Source organism: Choloepus didactylus, chromosome 23 (genome assembly GCF_015220235.1).
Source record: "Choloepus didactylus isolate mChoDid1 chromosome 23, mChoDid1.pri, whole genome shotgun sequence".
In the NCBI taxonomy this organism is placed as follows: domain Eukaryota; kingdom Metazoa; phylum Chordata; class Mammalia; order Pilosa; family Megalonychidae; genus Choloepus; species Choloepus didactylus.
This window is the reverse complement of record NC_051329.1, coordinates 29,573,945-29,595,335: the sequence shown is the minus strand read 5'-3', so window position 1 is coordinate 29,595,335 and position 21,391 is coordinate 29,573,945. Positions and strand designations below refer to the sequence as shown.

Sequence of the window (21,391 nt, the reverse complement as noted above, 5' to 3'; positions counted from 1 at the left end):
ATTTTTTTTTTTGAGGGACTACAACTTGATAAGAGAAATATGTGCCCTCATCCCCCTTAGATTGCAACAAAAGATATAGTTTCTTGGACAGCAAAGTATAAAAATCTCAGGGAATACAGATAGAAATCTTACCTTTCTGTAAATCTTCCTTAAGTGACTTGACCTGCAAAAGTAGGGGACTGAAAAGAAAGCAACAAAGAAATAGGATGCTTTAAGCTCTCTTGCCCCCCAAAAAGGCAAACATATTGTAACTTATAGCACAACCATGGGAGAAAGTTCCCTTAGAAACAACGAAACTCTGCACTTGCACTAAAGGAAATGGATACATGCTATGGAATATTTTCAGAATTGTCATTTCAGCCTTTTTTAAAAATAGAAATAATGGAACAAATTTTTTTTTTTAAGTTTTTCAAAGGAGAATTTATAAATCAACCCAAGATCAAGTTTTTTGATAATGCAAATCAAGGATATCTAAATAAGAAGTGGATTTTGAAAAAGCAAATAAGGATTATCTAATAAAGATGAAAAAAGAAGAGAACCAGAAATAAATCAGATTTTAAAATAAGATGACATAAAGTTAAATAGTAATATATTTGAAAATCTTGATTCAACACATAATTTTAGAAAAAAAATAAACGAGTCAAAGTAAAAATGTGAGATAATGATAATTGTGAAAGGAATTTAAAAATTTAGGGGTACAAAAAAGCCATCAAAAATGGCTCTGTGACTAACTATAATGAGTAAACTCTGAGAGTTAAATTTGAGAGCATAAGTTATCAGGAAATAGGAAGAGGGCAGAGATTGGACAATTGATGCTTAAGGAGTACAGAATGTTTAATAAGGTTGATTGTAAAGGTTCAGAAATAGATAGCAAAATACTGTGTGATGGTAACACAATATTGTAAGTGTAATTAACAAAGTTGAGTGTGAGTAGGGCTGAAAGAGAAAGGTGAGGGTCATGTATGGCATGAGAAGGAAAGCTAGAGAATAAAAACTGGGACTGCATAACTAAGTGAAACCTAGAGTGAACTGATGATGGTTAATTGTATAATGCAAGAAAATTTTCACATGAACTAGAATAAATGTATGTCATTATTACAAGGTGTGCCAGTTTGAGTATATTGTGTCCCCCAAATGCCATTATCTTTGATGTAATCTTGTGTGGGCAGATGTTTTCAGTGTTGATTAGATTGTAATTCTTTGAGTGTTTCTGTGGAGATGTGCTCCACCCAGCTGTGCGTGATGTCTCTGACTGGATAATTTCCATGGAGGTGTTGCTCTGCCCATTTGGGGTGGGTCTAAGTTGATCAGTGGAGCCATATAAATGAGCTGGCAAACAGAGGCAACTCAGTGCAGCTGTGAGTGATGTTTTGAGGAGCTACAGCTAAGAGGGACACTTTGAAGAAAGCACAGGAGCTGCAGATGAGAGGCAGTCTGAAGACAGCCGTTGAAAGCAGACTCTTGCTCTGGAGAAGCTAAGAGAGGACAGATACCCCAACTGCAACTAAGAGTGACATTTTTGAGGAACTGCAGCCTAGAGAGGAACATCCTGGGAGAAAGCCGTTTTGAAACCAGAACTTTGGAGCAGACGCCAGCCACGTGCCTTCCCAGCTAACAGAGGTTTTCCAGACACCATTGGCCATCCTCCAGTGAAGGTACCTGATTGCTGATGTGTTACCTTGGACACTTTATGGCCTTAAGACTGTAACTGCGTAACTAAATAAACCCCCTTTTATAAAAGCCAATCCATCTCTCGTGTTTTGCGTTCCAGCAGCATTAGCAAACTAGAACACAAGGAGTTAATAATGGGGTGGTATATGGGGGAAAAATGCAAACTAAGGTCTACAGTTAACAGTAACATTATAATATTCTTTCAACAATGGAACAATTTAAGAATTTTATTAGCTTTTCAAATTTTAGAGGCCATGAATATTTTTATCCAAAGGCAAATAGCTATTCTGCCCTTCAAGCCCCTTAGACAAAATATCCTTTGGAAGCAGTGAGCTGCCTTGTTCCCTGGACCCTAGCCAGACACTCACCTGTATTCATCGTTGGGATGAGCAATCTCAACAATATCTCCGAGCTTGATGTGAGGAAACACTCTAGGGTTCACGACTAACTCATCATCTGAAAGACAGTTCCGCCATCTCAAGCAGCAAATATACTCACATGGTACGCTGTATCCATTCTCACAATGGGTCCCCGTAACACCATCTGTTGGTATTCCTACCAGTGTTTACAATGACTACAGGATTCGCACAGGAGTACAAAGCTACTGAGTAGCTGAGTGGGACAGCACTCAGGTACCTTTGCCTCCAGAGCCTGCTCTTTCCACCGTCCCACTGCTTGCAAGGAAAAAGCAGCCTTTGGTTCCTGGGAATTAGGCCTTCCAGGATGGCCCATTATCCCTTCAAATACCATGTACCTAGCATGTACGAGGAACAAAATCGTCTGGGTACCACCAATATAGAACCATCCCATACATTTGTGTGGCATTCACAGAATTTCCCCACATAAAATCATATGGCCCTCTCAATAAACCTTTGCTTTTAACAGAAGTGAAGAAATAACCTAGGAGATAAAGTAATTTGCTGAAGAGTAGACAGCCTGTAACTGCACAGCCAAGGCCCATTAGTAGTCCATGGTTCTTTCTATCTGAAACGCACCACCTCTCACATGTCATAAAAACCAAGCCAAATACATCAACAGATGAATGGATAAACAAAATGGTATATTCGTATAATGGAATATTACTCAGACATAAAAAGGAATGAAGTTCTGATACAGGCTACAACAACACAGATGGATTTTAAGGCATCATGTTGAGTGAAAGAAGCCAGACACAAAAGGGCAAATATTCTATGTCTTCACTTATATAAAAAACCCAGAATAAGCAAATTCATAGAGACAGGAAGTAGATTACAGATTATATGGGACAGGGGGGAAGTAGGGCATGGGGAATTATTGCTTAATGGGTACAAACTTTCTGTTTGGGATGATGAAAAAGTTTTGGTAATGAATGGTGGCGATGGTAGCACAATATAGTGGAGGTAATCAATATCAATGAATTATACACATGAAAGTGGTTAAAAATGGAAAATTGTATGTTGTATATATGTTCCCACAATAAAATTAAAAAAAAAAAAAAAAGAAAAAATACAAATAAAATGGCCTGGTCTTTGGAAGGCAGCACCTGATCACGGTAAAACTTCTGGTATCAGTTTATAACCGGGTCCAGTGAGACCCTTAACAAAATATAAGGAAGACATGGTTTCATACATTTATCTGCCTCCCTCCCCTGCCCAAATATAACAAACTGAGACCTAAAAAGGTGGAATGACTATTCTTCTGTTTTTATTTTCAGGTGAAAGACATAACAAATAAGTATACCTGGATTTCAAATACAATCAGAACCCAACAAAAATTCAGCCAAGGTAAAGGAAAGCACTGGGCTAATCCCAAATTGGATTTGGTATATTCTTTCCATTAACAGTTTTATGACAAATCAACAAATCCTCTGTGGAGCCTTCCCCCAACCTCCATAGTCTGTATTATGCTCCTTAGGCATATATTTCATTCTGCTTCATTTTATCATTTCCTTTTTGCATGTCTGTCTCTTTCATCAAGTTGACAGCCCTTTAAGGACAAGGGACCTTGTGGTTTTCATCTTCATATATAGCCTAGGTAAACACCTAAAAATATTTGTTGGTTGTATTTTTATTTAGAGTCCTGAGAAGACTGGAGCAACACTCAGCTACCTTTGTCTTGTACATTTGAAAATGTAGACTTGGATACAAAGTATACACTGTATCCTTCCCATTGCCCAAAGTTATTTCTGTTTTCTATTAAATTCTACCCAACAACATATGTAGAATAATGTCAATAAAAGATTGTGCCTTTTAGCAGGAATTGTTTTAAATATGGCAATGCCTGCTATATCCTTGACCAAGAACTTATAATGGCTTCATTTATTCACCATGGGCCTAGCACTCCGACAAATGCTTTACATAGATCATCTTACTTAGTACATCAACATTCTATAACATAAGAATTATTGTTATCTCTTCTTAGCAGTCCTTGCCTTCAGGAGACTTATAATTTATCATAGGAGAAAATGCATATCAAAGTACAATTTTAAAAAGGCTAGTGTTAATTCCAATTTCTGAAGAAAATGAGATTGTTAGGAGAGAAAGGAAAATAATTCCTTTGTAAAGGAAAAAACTCTTATTAGTAAGTGTCTTTCTAGTCCATAGATTTATAGACTCACAGTATAAGGAAAAAAAACTATTCTGAACTCTCTGAATTTGCAGATAAGACAAACAAGGGGCTTGCCTAAGATCACAGGGAAAGTTGGAGGCAGGGCTGGTACTAGGACCCAGATTTCCCAACCTGCAGGTTAGTGCAGGACAACATGCTGCATCCTGCCCCTTCTTACCCTGCCTAGAAGCCAGGCAAAGATTCACGTTTATGATCACACTTGTCCTGCACACACTTACACTACTTCTCTCTCACTGGCAGTGACAATTTAAATAACAGTTTAATAACTCTTATCTGCCAAACTAGCACTGGACTGGAATTTTACAGAACATATACAATGAATGTATAATAAACAGAACAATTAAACAAGAAAAGGGAAGTAAACTGGCAACATTCACAAGGTTCTTAAGACAAAATGCAAATACTTGTGTTCCCCCATTCTACAACCCTCTCCAATACTGTATTATACTTGCTGCTACACTCAGTTAAGTTGCCTGTCTAGCCTCAATTGTCTCATGAGTCACTGCAATTTTCAAGGCACTGGAACACGGGAACCCCAGCCAACTTACACAACTCCCAAAAGACCAATCAATACTGACCACTGCCCCCGAAGCCCTTCTTGTGGATGACGAGTTTGTAGACCTTTGTTGTTCTCATCTTGCACTGTTGTTTCTTTCAGCTGTTCCAAGCCAGAGGGAGAGAAGTCATCTTGCCTTCCTGCCTTTGATACACAAACAAAAAGGCTGGAATGTCAGACTTTTCCTTGCAAATGCTCTTTGATTTTAGGCCAGTGAAAATACCCGCGTCGCTCAATTGAGAGGGAGCGCCAATCCTTGGAAGAAATCGCTCCTCCAATTACAAGCAGTGATGGGAACAAATAGAATCACCGAATCTGGGAACTCAGAGGAATTCGAACCAGGGTCTAATCCAAACTCCAGGACGATAGTCTCTTTCTCAACCTCTAAAGACTTGCAGTGAACGGGACGCTCATTACCTTGTCTCCATCTAAACCTAGAACACCCAAATAGTGTGACGATCTTAAACGAGGTTAGTCCACTCGTTTTGTAGATGAAGAAAAAGGGCCAGAAAGAGCAAGGGACTCACCCAAGGTCACTCAGAGAGTGAGAAGCATCCCCGCCATTCACGGTTCGCGTCAATGTCCTGGGCAAAGCGACTATAAAAGAGGCAGGCAGGGGCTCGTTCTCAGAACCTCCAATTGTACTAACTCTCGGCGGACGACCCTCCCCAGTTCACAGCTGATGCTGCTGAGGCTCAGAGACCGGCAGAGACTTGCCCAAGGTCACACAGCGGGTCGGGGACAGGGCGGTGCGTGACTCAAACCCCGGCGGAGGCCCCCTTCCCCACGTCCCTGCAGCCCAGGCCCGAGGCGGGCAGCTCCACTCACCAGCGGCTCCGGAGCCCCCTTCCCGCCTCAGGCCGGGGCCGCGCGGGCCGAACCCTCGTCAGGTCCAGCACACCTCCTCCAGACGGTCGCCCACTGCCCCACGGCCCGCGCGGCCTCGGCCTCAGAGCCCTGGCGCCTGACCGCCCGCCCGAGCCACAGAGCTCTCACCTGAGAACCCGCGCCGCTCCGGTAGCTCCGCCCCCGGGTCCCCGCCCCCTTCTCGCCCACCCGCCCCCGAGCCACTCTGGCCCGGCCTCCGCTCGTCTCGGTGGCCATGCAACTTCTCCATCCGGGGCTCGCGCCGGGGGGCGGGGCGTCGTGTGTGGCCTAGAGCTGGGGCCACGCCCATTCGTTTCCCGCCAGCGGGCCGGACGGCCACAGTCTTGGGAGAGAAAGTTCTCTTTCTCCCAGACTTTTCGAAATACCTCCATGGTCGGGAACTTCGTTTCTCCGGATTCCGGAGAGCCTCAGTTCCCTTGTCTGTACACAAGATGAATGACCCTCACCTGGTCTCGCAGACTTCCTCGGGGCACGAGAGTTTCTGGGAGAACGTTTGCAAAATGCAGAGGCCTGAGCGCCTTAGAAGGTGATGGTCCCTGCTGGGAAGTGTCCATTTTGGGGGTCTTTTCAAACCCTCCAACCCCAAATAATGTTCTTTGCCCTTCTGATTATTAGTAACAGTAGTTACCATAGTTTTCATATACATCCTTAGTCCAGAGAGACTAAACTCTCATCGCGGCGAATCCGACTTGGTCCCGAAGGCTGAGAGTTTAACCAGCATCCTCCTGTCACACCCAGGGCTCAGCCCAAACCCCCATCTGTCAGGACATTTTTCTCTTCTGGGGAAGAGTCAAAGATGAGTGGGCTGTGCCTGACGCTGGCCAAAGGCCTACCAACAGGTTGCCAGCTTCAACTGACTGACCTATGGTTTTGGAGAAATCTCCGGTTTTCAAAATTGTATACAGAAATGTTGAAAGGAAAAAAAAAAGCATAAGCCTCGCATACCGCAGAACTTGGGGATGGGCTAAGGAGACCCCTGCGATAAGGTAAGCAAGAGCTTCCTTAAGCATGGATTCTTTTACATCAAGATTTAGAAGTTAAATTATTTAACTATTAGGACACTGTAAAGAGTTTTATATTGAAAACATATAATCAGATGAATTGCAAAGTTACACAAATTTTCAAGGATAAATTTCAAAAAAGAGATTTGTGACTTGCCAATTCAGGCAACACCTCCCAGATCCCCCAAAGGAACTTGCTGACTGTTTTCTGTCTTTAGCAGCAGTGGCTGGTGGGCAGTCCTTCCATCCCAGAGGGAGCTAACAGAATTCTCTCTCCCTACTCCTCAGGAGAATGCTTCTTCTCCAGAGAGGGGTCGATAATTTGGTGTCATATCTTAGAAAAGCAGACATTTTGCTTTTTAATTTGGCAACTCATAAAAACCTTCACAAGCTCTGAGTTTTTTGGTTCTGTTTTGAATTGTCTAAAGCTGGTCAAGGTTAAGGAAGGCAGAGATGGTGGTGCCCAGACTAGGGATTCAAACAGCCTTGGTTCTAAACAATTGCCTATGTTTAACTGTGTTGTCCTGCAAAAGATACTTCTCTCTCAAATTTCTCCCTGTCAAATGGGGATTAAAAGTACATGACCTTCTTCCTTCATAGGGTGTTTGAGGCCCAAATGAGGTGAGGGATGATGTAAATATAGGGTGTTTTTCTTTAACCAAAGGCATGGAATTCATCATAAAACTGGGTCTCCTCTGACTTTTATATGATGTTTATATAAAAATGCATTGTGCCTAATTTAGAGTAAGGAGCAGGGCCAGTTTTAGGATGAGATGAGTGAGGCACTCCAGGGTGCAAAGTTTAAAGGGCGCCAAAAGCACAGTATGCAAGACAAATAATATTTTAATGCAATATTTTTTAAAATAAAAATTAATGGAAAAATCCATGATGAACAAAATATCAAAATTTAAAATAATAGCAGGTTCAGTATTACTGATTTCTCTTTTTGCTTCAGACTCCAGTATGGCTCTGCACAGCACCATCATTAAGATTTTAAAATGTTTGCATTAAAGTATTCTTACTCCTTGCTGAGCTTTTTGGCAGCCCTCTTACATTTTATGCCCAAGGCCATTTCCTCCATGGGTCCTATCATAGTCCCAGACCAGGCTAGGAGCCCATAAATACATCTGTTTATACTCAGAGGATACTCACAATGATAGGAAGTTTAGCGAGCATTCTAGCCAACTCTCTGGCTTTCATAGATTGATGAGAAAACTGAGACCCAAAGGAGTGGAAAGACTTGCCAAGGTTGCAGGGACTTCCCACTATACTCCATCATTGTTCCTGCCATCCTGCTTTGCTTCTCCAGCCCCATCCTTGCTTTCACTGTCTTCTCCTAGGATTCCTTTCCCCATCTCTCAACTTCAAAGACCCTCCCTCCCTCTGTATTTCCAGATCCATGTTGGTAGCATCAATCACTCCTTCTGCTCTTCTCCCAGTGTTCTTTGCACCTTTTATTATTATTATTATTACTACTACTACTACTACCTCTTTCATTCATTCAATTAATATGGTTTAACTGTCCATTATGTGCACCAGCTGTTGAGGATATGACCTTGAACCAGAAAGACAATAGCCCTGCCCTCCTGGAGTTTCTATTCCAGTGGGGAAAATAATCACATGAACCACTATCTATAAAACAGTAGAAACATGTTTTAAGAGCCATGACTACTTTCCAGTAGCAAATCATAGCAATCTACCAGGTGTGTGGTCATTGCACATAGTAGAGACTTATTAAATATGGAATGGAATTGATTTGAAATGAATCCAGATCTTCTGATTTCCAGCCCAGCTTCTTTCAACTAAGCCACTAATTTTCAATCCTTTTTAGTATAAAGTCCCATTTTCTACATCAAAAATTTCGCAGACCCCTGCAAAAAACGTTAGTTGCCTGACATAGTACTTGAGGACATGGATACTGTGAATTTAGGATCTTTTAAAGTGAATTTCTAGTTCATTCATCCCAACAGCACCTGTGCATATTAAGAAAAGGGTAGCTTATTTAACAACTGCACGTTATTCAAACAGGCTGTAGACAATGGGGTTTCCATACAGCTTTGTGTATCTCCAGCCCTAACTAAATCTGGGGAAACCACTATCTCAGCCAAAATGGCCCACCTGTTGATTTGTTCAAAGATATCTTGGTCAGAGGAGAGAATTAAAATCTCCCCTCAAACCCTCCAAACCCAACTGTCTAGTCTGCAAGATTGAACGGCTCTAAGAAGGGACAGATTTCTATTTTCAATTCAGAGCTGTGTGATTTGAGGCAAGTTGCTTCCATTCTCTGGACCTCCTCAATTCCCTCCTAGGTAAATATTTTTTCCTTCCTTCAAATCTCTGTTGAGTGCCTACTTGTGGCAGACACTGTGCTGGCTGCTGAGCAGAGAGTGATGAACAAAACAGACAAGGGTGGGTGAGGGAGAGCAGACAATAAGTCAATAAAAAGATGAACGCGGTAATTTCAACTATCAAAAACTATGAAGAAATTACAACAGGGTGCTGTAACAGAGTAGAGGCAGGGATGCCACTTAGATTCGATGGTTGGTATGATAAGAAGGAGCAGGAGTGGCAGGACCTAAAATATGATTCCACTTATAAAAAGATCTCTCAAGCTGCTAGAGTTGCAGCCGTCCAGGCCAGAAAAATGCTGGACTGGACTAGAGAGTTGGCAGTGGTGACAGACACGGGACCCTAGGGATCCACAAGAACTGGGCATCAAAAGGTGTGTTCCCCTTTAAAAAACTGTCTCGCAGTTGGGTGTGGGGGGCAGAGTGCCGCTAGGACGTAAGGTGGGCTGGATGCCCGATGCCGGAAGAACCGCCCCTGGAAGTGCGCGGGCGCTCTGTGGGGGCGTGGCTTGGGCGAGGCCGCATGGCTGGCTCGGGCCCCGGATGAGGAAGTGCGGAGATCATAGAAACGAGGAGGCAGTGGCGGCCAGAGCGTCCCCGGGCTCTCCCTGCTCGGTAGGCTCAGGTAGAGTTGGAAGCGACGGGGCTGCGGCTGCAGAGGCCAGGCTGGCGGGGCCAAGGTGGGCCGCGGAGCAGGCCTCAGGGTAAGAGGCTGCGGGGCGGGAAGGTTTCGGACGTAACCGCTCCACCCAGCTCTGAGACGACTCTCTGTCGGCGGTGCGGGCTGAAGGGAAACCCGGGACCCCCCACCCTCTCGTGGAGCCGAAGGGAGCGGAGGCTACGCTGCGGGCGGCGGAGCGACCCGGGGAGAGGGAGGAGACCAGGCGCCGCATCGCGAGGGGGAAACGGCTTCCCGGGACCATGGCCCCGACGGGGGAGAGAGACTCCTCTTCAACCTCGATACGGCAAGGGGACCCCCAACTTCTGTCCTCGCGGTGGACGACGCCCCTCGTCGTGGGCGTACGGTCTTCCCCATCTCCTGTCCGTTTGTCAGCAGAGGGAGACCCGCTCCCAGGGTGCAGAAGGGGGATTCTGAACTTGCTTTAAGGAGGAATAAGTCATAACCCCCAAACAAGACCTTTTCCCTTTGGTCAGCGCCCCCCAGGTGAAAAGGAAGATTCTCAACTTGCCTAAAAGTGACGCGGGGGGGGGGGTGTTTCTCTCTCTGAGAGAGAGACTTAACTTCCCTCCATTATTTTTCAGCCTTACCCCAAGGTATGGAGAGGAAGACCCTGAATTTACTTTATGGGATTAGAAATCGGCCTCTCTCCGTCTCTATTATACCCAACGAGGGAACCTCGCTTCTCTTCCCTCAAGTGTTTTGGTGCGTAATGAGCTCTTTCCCCGGCACAGTTAAGAGGATGGCTTTTGGAACGAGAGAGTTGCAAGAGTTGCAATTCCGTTTCCCACCTACCGTCTTTGTGACCTTGACTAATTGCTTAATTCTCTCAATCTCAGTAAACCCGTATCTAATTTGGGTACTGTTTCCATATGATTGTCATGAGGACTAAGGGAGGATTTGTGTAAGTGCTTAGTTAGCTTTTGGTAAGTCGTTGCTTTTACTGTTAATTAATTTGTTAAAAATTAAGGAAAAAAAAACCCACGAATGCCTTACACAAAGAGATTTTCCCATGCCTGTCCCTTCCCCCTCCCCCCAGTCACAAGCCCATCCTTTCTCATAGGCGAGAAAGACTAGAATGTTCCACCCACTCCACTCCCCCAGTAGAGAAAGAGACTTCTACTCCCCTTAGATCCTACCGCGCTGTGCTTCCCAAATTAACAAAGAGGGCCTGACTTAATAAAATAATCAAGAAAAAGATTTGGGTTTTGGAGTCAGGTTTGTACTCTTTAAGAGGGAGACCTGATGCCAGAACCCAGCCTTTCTTTTGTCCACTGAAGCTATCACTTCTTCCTCTGAGTTATTAGAGATGTCCTTTCCCACCCTCCTTATCTTAGATGAAAGTCTTCCATCTATCTGCATATCAGCCTACCCCCACCACCACAAAAAGGGAGATTCCAACTTCATTTCTGTTGGTCTCCCAAGAAAAAGAAAACTGTTTTCCTCTCTACCTTAGAGAAGAGGACTCTTTCCTCCAGTATCTTTAGAAATGGTTTCTTTCTGCAGAGTGCCCTTGTCAGTAGAAATCAGGAGCATTTTCAGTGTTTTCTCTCCTGGTGTGGAGACAGAGGGATCCTTTTTCTGCATGCTAATAAAGCGAAGAAAAGGGAAACAGTGCTTGATGCTTTTGAGATTTCCTGCCCACTCTATGTTGAAGAACTGGGCCCTGTTTAATATATGGACTTCGCTGCCCCACTTTTCAGTTTGTCTAAAGTTGTTAAAAGATTCTTTTTTCCCTATCCCTCAAGAAGAGGCCCCTACTCTGAATTGCCTCATAGAGGGACTGGCTACAGGGTCTGAATCTTTGGAAAAGAAAGCTCCTTTTTCAAGGTGAAAAGAGTGCTATGAACTTCTGAGGGCTTGCACATTATTGTGAGTATTGTTCCTTGAGGCAGGCATGGCAGCACCCAGAGTTATTAAGTGTTCTGTTCATTAAGAGCAGGCCCTTTGCACTGGAATTAAAGGGAGGGAGACCTTCAGACTCCAGATTATTGGGGCACATGATTTTCTGTTCAACTCATTTCTTTGTTTGATTTTTTTTTTTTTTTTCCCTCTCTTTTGCTTACTGCTGTAAATTTTGTACTCTGAGAACTTGTGTTTTGGGGGAGTGTTTGAATGACTAAAGTGAAAGTTGCTACTTTGTCAAGTTTTCAGTATTATAAAATCTATTGTGATGAGATGGAGCGCTGCAGTTTTAATCTTTCACTGGTAGTTTTTCTTTTTGCATGCTTTTTTTATTTGATGGGATCAGGATTAACACTACCAAGTTACCTGGAGACACACTGAAGAAAAGCTTTCCATCTATTTTGTATATAAAAATTCTTGAATTATCTCAAACACTCTTGAGTGGGGATTAGTCTGAGCTCGGTCCCTCCTTTGTTGCTGTCTCTGGGTGTGTTTTGCTGAAACAGAGAAGAGAAAAGTTACAATTTAGAGTCATGGGATTTTTATGGGTGGCAGGGCCCTATGAGATTATTTTGTTTAATTTTTTCATTTTATATATGGAAAACAGGCTTGGGAAGTTCAACGGCACACTCCAGGCTGTGCAGCTAGTAAGTGTGAGTCAGAACAAGGGTCCTGGCCTCCCAACTTTGACTGGCAATTAGATAGTTTCAAGGGCTGCTTTTGTATTTGAAACAGAAATATCATGAGATAATTGTTCTCGACTCAAGAGAATTTTCTTCCTTTATTGGAAGAATCTTACTGCATACTCCCTATGAGTGTTAGTCATTTTTGCAGGAATAAGTCTGTTCCTTGAACAGTTTAATTCTTGCCTGTGTTATGGTAAAGATAACAAGCCACTAGCATCTGGCAAGAGTCGTTAATAAATCTGTGGTTTATTTTTTCCTTATACTCAAACTAGCTAATTATCTGGTACCCTAACCCAATAGATTGTTTATAAATCATTGGGAAGGATTTAGCCATAAATCTCTGTCTCTGTTTTAAACGTATGTGTTATTCACTCTTTTTTTTTCACTTCAAGTTTATTTAACAGTTTAATGTAAAAATTTTCATGGTTGAGGCAGAAAGCTGACATTTGGAAAGATAGTGATAAAGGGATAATGCTATTGCTATGCATTTGAGTCTTGAGAAATAATGTTTAAAATTTTTTTAACACAAGTAATACATACTATAAAAAGAAAAGTACAACGTACAGGTAAGTCATTTGTCATGCCCTCACCCAGGATAACACAGTTAGTATTTGGATTCTGTTCTTTCAGACATTTTTCTATGTGCCTGTATGTTTACCAAGAAAAGTGTCCTGGTGTTCATTTGGTTTAATAAGATGATATCCCAGGCAGCTTTCTAAGTAAAGAGAAATATTTCTACACATTCATTTTTAATTGCTCCACTGTATTCAGAAATTTTGTTTTAAAGAACTTTAATGTCTTGTTAAAACTTTGTTCTGTTGCTGCAGTCTTGTGGCATTTCCAATATTTTAATAGATGGCTAAATTGAGAGACAGAAGAGTTTGGTGATACGAGCCAGTGAGCTGAGAATAATTTTAATTTGCTACGTAGGCTTGCATCTAAATATCACTTCCTCTCCAAGGTTTCCAGCCAAAGCATTCAACTGTTCTCACAACTGCAGCTATAGCTCAGAAATTTGAGGTCCCAGAAATGGGCTAGAATTAAAAAGGAAGGAGTGTCTATTTTGCTTCCACAGCCAATGGGCCTAGCTGTTTAACAGGTTGCAAATTCTTAGAAGTCTGTCTCTTCCAAACAAAAGTATCAAAAAGATGGCAGCCTTGTGGTGTTTGGTTTGGCTTTTTGAAAGTTATCTTTCAGTGATCAAAGCTTTAAAATTCTGTTTTGGCCGATTCCAGTTTACGGTGTAGATGCAGACATAGGAAAGATACCGGCACTATTTTCCCTGATGAATATTTCAAGCCATTTTATGTGATTGTCTATACTGGCTCATTATAATGACTTGTTTAGTAAATGTGTATATTACCCTGTGTTAAGCAGCATTTGAAACAAAGCCTTGAACTAGGTTAGTGGGGGTGGAAAGGAGTGGGATTTATTAAAGACTCTGAAGGATTTTAGACATGTTAAGTTTTAGGGTGCCCTCTTTGTGAGTAAAATTTAGCGGTCATGAACTTGAGAAAATGGTTGAGGTTAGAGACAGGTTTTGTTTTTTTTTTAACAGCTTTGTTAAGACATGATTCACATACCATACTATTCAACAATTTAAATTATACAACTCAGTGGTTTTAGTAGAGTCAAGGAGTTGTGCATTCATTACCACAACAAATTTTAGAACATTTTTATCACTCCAAAAAAGAAACTCCTTGCCCATTAGCAGCCACTCCCTATTTTCCTAACCCTCCCAGCCCATGGAAACCACTAATCTGCTTTTGTCTGTATGGATTTGCCTATTCTGATATTTCACGTAAATAGGATCTTATAATATGTCCTTGTGACTGGCTTCTTTCACTTAGCACAGTGTTTTCAAGGTTTATCCATGTTGTAGCATGTATCAGGATATTCCTTTTTGTGGCCAATAATATTCCATTGTATAGTTAATACTGTACTATATTTATCCATTCATCAGTTGATGGACATTTGGATTATTTCTGCTTTGGGGCTATTGTGAATAATGCTGCTATGAACATTCATGAGCAAGTGTTTGTGTGAACATAGTTTTCATTTCTCTTGTGTGTATACCTAGGAGTAGAATTGCTGGGTCATATGGTTACTCTATGCTTAAAGCAACAGCTTTGCATCATTCTCATCTCAGAGAGGCTGCAGAAATGAGTGAGATCATCAAGACAGTGAAGCCTGAAAAGGGAGGAGTGTCAGGGATTAAATTTGAGAACACAGACACTTTGGTGGCAGAGAGACCCAAGGAGCCTCTCCATAGACAGACCTGCTCATGAAAAAGCATCCTTTCTTGCACATATTCTCTCCAGATTATATGATGTATGAAACCCCAAAACTGGGTTGCATATGTTGCTGGGAAAGGGAAGCTGAACCAAATTAAAACTGAGAACTTCCTACTTTTTTTGGCATCAAATAGCAATTCAGCTTCATCTTTGCTAACCCCCAGATACGCATGCACACACACATACACAAATGGCCTAAAATCTGAAGTGCACCCAGAAATATCCAGGAGCTCAGAGAGAAGCAGAAAGATAGATTGTAGCTCTAAAAAGGATACATTTCTCTTTTTGTTGTAAATCTCCAGCACAGCCCTGCTTACCAAAGGCTTTCACATGGAGTCTCATTTTATTCTCCTGGTGCTCTGGTACACAATTTCTCTCTCTTTGCTACATTTTTAGATACAATTTCTTTATCAGCGTTTCTCTCTTACCTAAATTTTATGGACCCACAATCTGATTTCTAGTTTTTAAATAAGTAAAGTAGCAATACATCCTTTGGGGAAGGGTTCCTTAAAAGTATCAAGGACACCCAGTGGATGAATGCACAGGAACAAGACATAGGGTAAACTGCCTGTCATATATCGGAAAACCAGGAGAAAGGCAGAACAGTCCAAGACAAAATGACCTGTCATCGTTCCTCAGCCTCCAGTTTCTGTCCAGGTAGCACAGGTCCTTCTGAGCAAGAAGGAAAGATTATAAATAATACCCAGGATTATTCAGGTTTTGTTCTTCTTGACTCAAGAGCAGAGCATGTATTTTTTAAGTAAGTGACCTCTGGGGCTCCCCCAGATAATCGGGAGTAACAGAGATGGGGACTGAGGGAACTGATTTGTGCAGATCTACATGATCTTGGTGTTTCCCTAAGGCTTTGTCTCAGAAATTTGAACGTGGTCAGCGAAGAGAAGGTGACACATATCAATGGTAAAACAATTTGATCCTCAGAATTGGATTTTTATGTTTATTTTGGGAAAAGATGAACATTAGGAAGTACTAGGTGTAAAAATTGACAGTCTTTCTTAAATATCCTATTCTATGTGCATTTTGGCCAAAGGGATTTGACATTAACACCTCTGATAAATCCTCGTTTTGAACAAGAGTTGCCAAATAATTCTCATCCTCTTTTCCCTCTTGGTTAGGGGTAAAGAAAGCATCAAGAATACAAGCGTATGGTATCTTTTTTGGTTAACTATTTTCTGCCATTGTCAGGTCAAAATAGATTTTTTTTGCAGAAACTGCACATATTTGGTAGAAAAATTACTTGCCAGGAGACTCTGATCCTGTGTGTGCCATTCTCTAACCGTGTGTGTGTGTGTTGATTGCTTTAATATTGTAGAATTATGAACTACTTAGATATAAATATTTCAGCAAATAGTCTTTATTCCCACTACCCAATGCAAGGAATGAAACATTACCAACACAGTAGAAGTTCCCTCAGTGTCCCCCTCATTTCAGATAACCATGTAATATTTTAGGCAGGTCTCTGTACTTCTCAGGTGTGGTGCTCACATCTATAATAGGAGGATGATAGCTGTCCTACTTAGCTCACAGGGTTGTGAGCATCAGATGATCAGATAAGTGTTGTGTGTGAAAGCACTTGGAAAATCTCAAGGTTCTACATAAAAGTCAGGCATGATTCTGCTAAAGAGCTGGTTTCATAGTGTCTTGTGCTGGACTAGGTAGGTATAGCTTGAGTGTTCAGTAAGCAGTAAAGGAATGGAATTATGTTTTCTCCATATTCTCCTTCAAACAGAGAATACTTTCTGAGGAAGTCAGTATATAAGATTCTTCAGAATTCTTTAGTATGTATTCATTCAACAAGTATTTCCTGGGTACCTACTATGTGTCAAGCACCGATACTAGGCATTGGGGATACAGAAATGAACAAAACAGGTAAGGTTTGTGTCCTGAAAAGAAATGAAAAACCACTTTTGTTTTTAAATTTATCTCAGATCTCTCCTTAGATGCTTACATTTCTTACTTTCATCTATATTTAATAAGAGTTGAGAATTTTGGATGAAAGTTGTTTATAAGGCAATATTTGAATTGTCTATTAAAGATTTAAGGTATTTATTTCTCCACAAATTCACAGTCTATTTAGGAGAAATTTTTGCTGCCAGATACTGTTGGCATTTGAGGTAGAATTTATTTTCCTGATTTTAGTCTGTTTGAGCTGAGACAGCTTTCTTCTACCCTGTCAAGATTTTAAACTTTTATCCCTTCCTTTGATTTGTGTCAGGGTGAACCATTTGATGTAAAAGACTTGACTCCATAACCCACGGCTGCCCTAATGCTGTCATCGGGAGTAGAGACTCAGCTAACTCCACTTGATTCCTCCATGTCTGCCGTGGTACAGGAATTATACTCTGAACTCCCAGTAAGTGTCTCCAAAGAGCTTCATGCTGACTCTGAGCCAAGTATGATTCCAGATGTAAAACCTGGAGCCTCAAGGGCTCTTATAAGTCAGAGTAGGACCTGGCGCTTGGAGCTGCAGAGGACTCATATGGAAAGCTGTGAAGAAACCTCTGAGACCTTGGATGATGGGGGTGAGCCTGGGCGGTGTGGGCTGGTGGACCCCACAGCAGGAGGTTCTGTGGCTTCTGGGATCTTGGATAGGGAGGAGAAAACTAAGAGCAAGGCACTAAAGGTCTTCAGAGATCAAGGGGACCAGAAAGAAATTGTAAGAGACCCCTGTGAAGGGGCAAAGGAAGATCCAAGTCAACATTCCACAGCCACAGAAGAAAAGATCAGCCCAAGTCAGGTAAGACATGAGATCCTGATTCAGACAAGTTGAGTGTGAACGATAGCTTTCCATAGTAGCACTTCACATCACAAAATAGAAATGCTGACTCTTGGTAGCTTATATTTTATTCTTGAAACATTTCCAAAATGTTGATTTTGATGTAAACTTTCTTTTGATACTCTTAAACATTTGTGTCACATTAGACAGTTGAAGAGAGGAAATGCTTATCTAATGAGAAAGTGTCACTTCTCTGAAGCAGCTACTGCATATTGAATGTTGAGCCTAGTCATGTGGTATTTTTGAATCTGATATTAAGACATGATAGGTCTTCCTTCCTTAAGTTAGTACCACAGTTAAGGTGGAGTGAGTTGTCACAGCGATATCTTTGATGGAGACTGTTGACCTGGATAGGGCTTTACAACGCAGATACCCTAGAAGGATCACCCTACTTTAGAATTTGGTCTTTCATTTTGTAGATCCAGAAATTTGCCTTTTATTTTTCAGTATATCAGAGGTGTTGGTCTCTAAAGGACTGACCTGTGCTAACCCACTTCATGAGAGGATGAAGTATAAATCAGAAAGCCAGTAAAAAGCAGAAATTGTTCCTTGCTAGGAATGATCACACTGGCTGGTCTGCATGGCTTCTCCCTGTAGGTAAGCCTATGTGGGAAATCAAATTTTTCTCTTTGAGCCTGAAGTTAGAGTAAGAGGGGTTAGTTAGGTGAGACTAATGGTTAGTGAGCTGTGATAGCCTGGTGGACCCAAATCCCTAAAGGAGTATACCTGCCAAGTGGACTAGAAAACTTATTCTCTCCTCTGGATGGTGCCCAAGACTAGGGGTCAGTCAAATATTTTCTGTAAAGGGCCATATAGTAAATATTTTAGGCTTTGCAGGTTATAAGGTCTGTGTCAGAACTATTCAGCTCTGCATGAAAGCAGGCAGAGACAATATGTAAATGAGTGTGGCCATTCCAATAAAACTTTATTTGTAAAAACAACCAGCTGGCCCACAGACTAGTTTGCTGACCCCTGCTCTAGACCCACTTAGTAAATTTATGTTTTCTGGCTTCCTGGGGTAGGCTCCCTTCCCTACCTGGTAAATACATCATGTCTTTATGCAGTTTGGAGGACAATTGATGGTTGTTAGTAGGCTTCATACATTGACTTTAATTAGGAACAGATGAAGCGTTAGAAAAACAGTTGAACATCATATCTTATTGGATCTTAGGTTGCGGTGACCTACCCTTTAAAATATAAATAGTTAAATAAGTTAGATAACAGATTCAGGATCCAAAAGTTCTTAACTTTTTGGTATGGTGGGCCAAGGCTAGTGAGATGTAGAGTTCCTTAGTGTAATATTTGATGTAAACTAAAGGTCTATGTAATATCTGTAAGTTATGGGTGTCTCATGAACACACATAAACACAAACACATATATTTACCACCCAACCTGCTTACTATCTTCATCTTCTTTTTTAAAAATACCCCCTTTCTCCTTTCCAGCTCTATCAGAGGTAAATACTATTTTGAATTGTATAAAACAAAATGAAATTTAATAGCTGTAAATGAGAATTTGTACTTGGTTCGAAAAAGTGAACTCCACAAGTGGAAATAAAGCAGAAGTACTAATGGGGAAACATAAGACCTAAAGGTTTTAGTTGGTCACTTAAAATTGACTTTGTGGCATGACTTCCAAGAAAAGCCAATTTGCTATTAATATGCATTAACAAAAATGTGTTATCTGGACTGAGAGGTGATGGGTATAGTCTTGTGTTGCTTGGCCCACAACTCGAGTACAGCCCTCCTTTTGGTGTCATATGTGAGAGAAATATAGAAAATTAGGAATACATTCATGGATAAGATTCTGAACTAATGACAAAACCTGAAAATATGCCATTGGAAGCCAGGTCGTTGAGTGTCTGATATATGAGAGAGGAATCAAGAGAAGTGAGAGAGGTCATTAAGAATTTGTTGAGTTGTCAATCAGAAGCGGTCCTGATGGGTACAGTTAGGCTTGATGAAAGCCAAGGGCAGGAATAGCTCCTAATCATTCTCAAGTCATAGAACCCTTCAGAAAAAAACGCATACCATTTGTATACCATTTCAGAAGGTTTGCAGACCCCTTGAAATCCATCCTTGGAGCCCCAGGTAGCTCATGGCTAGATTGGCAAAGCTTCAAAAAACACAGCCAAAAGACACTGCTAGGTTGGGAGAAAATATTTGCAACATGTTTCACAGATAGAGGGCATATATCACTGATACATAAAGAGCTCTTGAATTGAGGCATAAAGGACCAAAGCCAATAGAAAAACAGGGAAAACACTTGAATAGAAAATTTTATTTACATATAAAAAGATGGTCAGCCTCACTCAAAATCAGAGAATTTTACATTGAAACAACTTGATACCACCTTTCGTTTTTCAGGTTGATTAAAAAAAAAAAAAAAAAGTATGAGAACACATCTGTTGGCAAAGCTGTGAGGAAATTGGCATTCTCGTACCTTGTTGGTGGTAATGCAAACTGATACAACCGTTCTAAAGAGGAATTTAGTGATAACTACCACAACTGTATGTGATCTGACATATTGACCCCACACTTCCATTTCTAGAGATATGCCCTGAAGATATACCTCCAACATTATGAAGATACATATACCCAAAGTTATTCTTTCCAGCATTATTTATAATTACAAAACATTGGAAGTAACCTAAATGTTCGGTCATAGGAAAAAGGTTGAATAAATTATGGTACATCCATCCAGTGGAATACTATTCATTTTTAATAGAGAATGGGGACAATCTCTGTGTATTGATATGGAGTGATTTCTAGGTATGTCAGAGGTCGCCACAACCTACTCCAGGTTTTGTGGTTTCCTGTGAGAACTCTCAGAACATAGCGTATCATCATACTCACAGCCATGATTTATTCCAGCAATAGGATACAAAGCAAAGTCAGCACAGGGAAAAGGTGCATTGGATGAAGTCTGGACAAAATCAGGCACAAGCATCTAGGAGTCCTCTCCCTGTGGAGACACATACACTTATTCCCTCCAGCAATTAATTGTGGCAACACATGTGAAGTGTTGTTTACCAAGGAAGCTTATTAGAGACTTAGCACCCAGTTTTTTATTGTGGGCTGGTCATATAGGCATCCTCTGCCTGGCACCTGCCAAAATTCTAGACTTCTAGAAGGAAAGCAGGTGTTCAGCATATAAATCACATTGTTCAAACAGGCTAGGAAGGGTGAGCCTCTCATATCACTAGGGAATTGTGGAACTTGACCAAAATCTTAAGTTCCCAGATGCCAGCCAAGGGTCAACCTTGTAAACAGCCCTTTCTAAGATAGCTGTCTCAGGCTTTCTGTTAACTCTTTTCTGCACACTGGAATACACTGCTAAGTGAAAAAAGCAAAGTGTGTGTCTGTGTGTGTATATACATATATATATGCACGCACACACACATATATATTAAAGTATATAGAAAATACAGTATCTTCCATTTCATATAAGACAGGGAAATAAGGAGGCACACAAGTACCTGTTAATTTGTGCAAAACTCACATATTTCACACACAAGAAAAATAAGCCAGAAACTAAAGTGTTTGATTACCTATATGGAGTGGTTTTGAGCTGCATGGAAAAAATAGGGGAATTGGAATGGAATAAAAGGTGTGGGCGAAAGTGACATTTCTCTGAGTACACTTTTTTATATAGTTCTGACTTTAAGAGCCATGTTGATTTCTCATATACGAGAAAAATAAATGGATAACTAGGATGTGGGAGGAATCCAAACTTGAATACAGTCTGTAAAAAATGACTCTTAAATGTATTACAAATGAATAACAAAACCACACTGAAGGAGGGGCAGAGGAGAAAAGTAATCTAAGTAACTTTAGAAAACACTGTTTTGACTATATGCTCTAGAACTACATGCAGAAAGAACCGTGTACTTATATTGTTCTTCTTTAGTAAATTGTTTTCTTTTGGTTTTGTTTTGTTTTTGAGACCATCAGGTATTTTA

At 41.2% G+C, this 21,391-nt stretch overlaps 2 protein-coding genes across 26 annotated transcripts in view; one reads left to right on the top strand and one right to left on the bottom strand.

Moving 5' to 3' along the window:
- The window catches only part of DEPDC5 (DEP domain containing 5, GATOR1 subcomplex subunit), a 150,387-nt gene extending 144,536 nt beyond the window's left edge, over positions 1-5,851 (bottom strand). For 7 of the 12 annotated variants that reach the window (XM_037817378.1, XM_037817384.1, XM_037817387.1 and 4 more), the window contains exons 1-3: positions 4,857-5,646; positions 2,040-2,127; positions 133-179 (exon numbers count right to left, since the gene is read on the bottom strand). In XM_037817378.1, the coding sequence (XP_037673306.1) occupies positions 133-179; positions 2,040-2,127; positions 4,857-4,914 (193 nt within the window). In that variant the 5' untranslated portion in view covers positions 4,915-5,646. The other 5 variants (XM_037817377.1, XM_037817383.1, XM_037817380.1 and 2 more) reach the window with 4 other exon arrangements.
- A 190-nt stretch (positions 5,852-6,041) lies between these two features.
- The window catches only part of PRR14L (proline rich 14 like), a 121,590-nt gene continuing 106,240 nt past the window's right edge, over positions 6,042-21,391 (top strand). For 2 of the 14 annotated variants that reach the window (XM_037817424.1, XM_037817425.1), the window contains exons 1-2: positions 9,638-10,455; positions 16,869-17,390. In XM_037817424.1, the coding sequence (XP_037673352.1) occupies positions 16,920-17,390 (471 nt within the window). In that variant the 5' untranslated portion in view covers positions 9,638-10,455; positions 16,869-16,919. Of the gene's footprint in view, positions 6,709-9,630; positions 10,677-16,868; positions 17,391-17,435; positions 18,027-21,391 lie in introns of those variants that run through there. The other 12 variants (XM_037817418.1, XM_037817415.1, XM_037817419.1 and 9 more) reach the window with 12 other exon arrangements.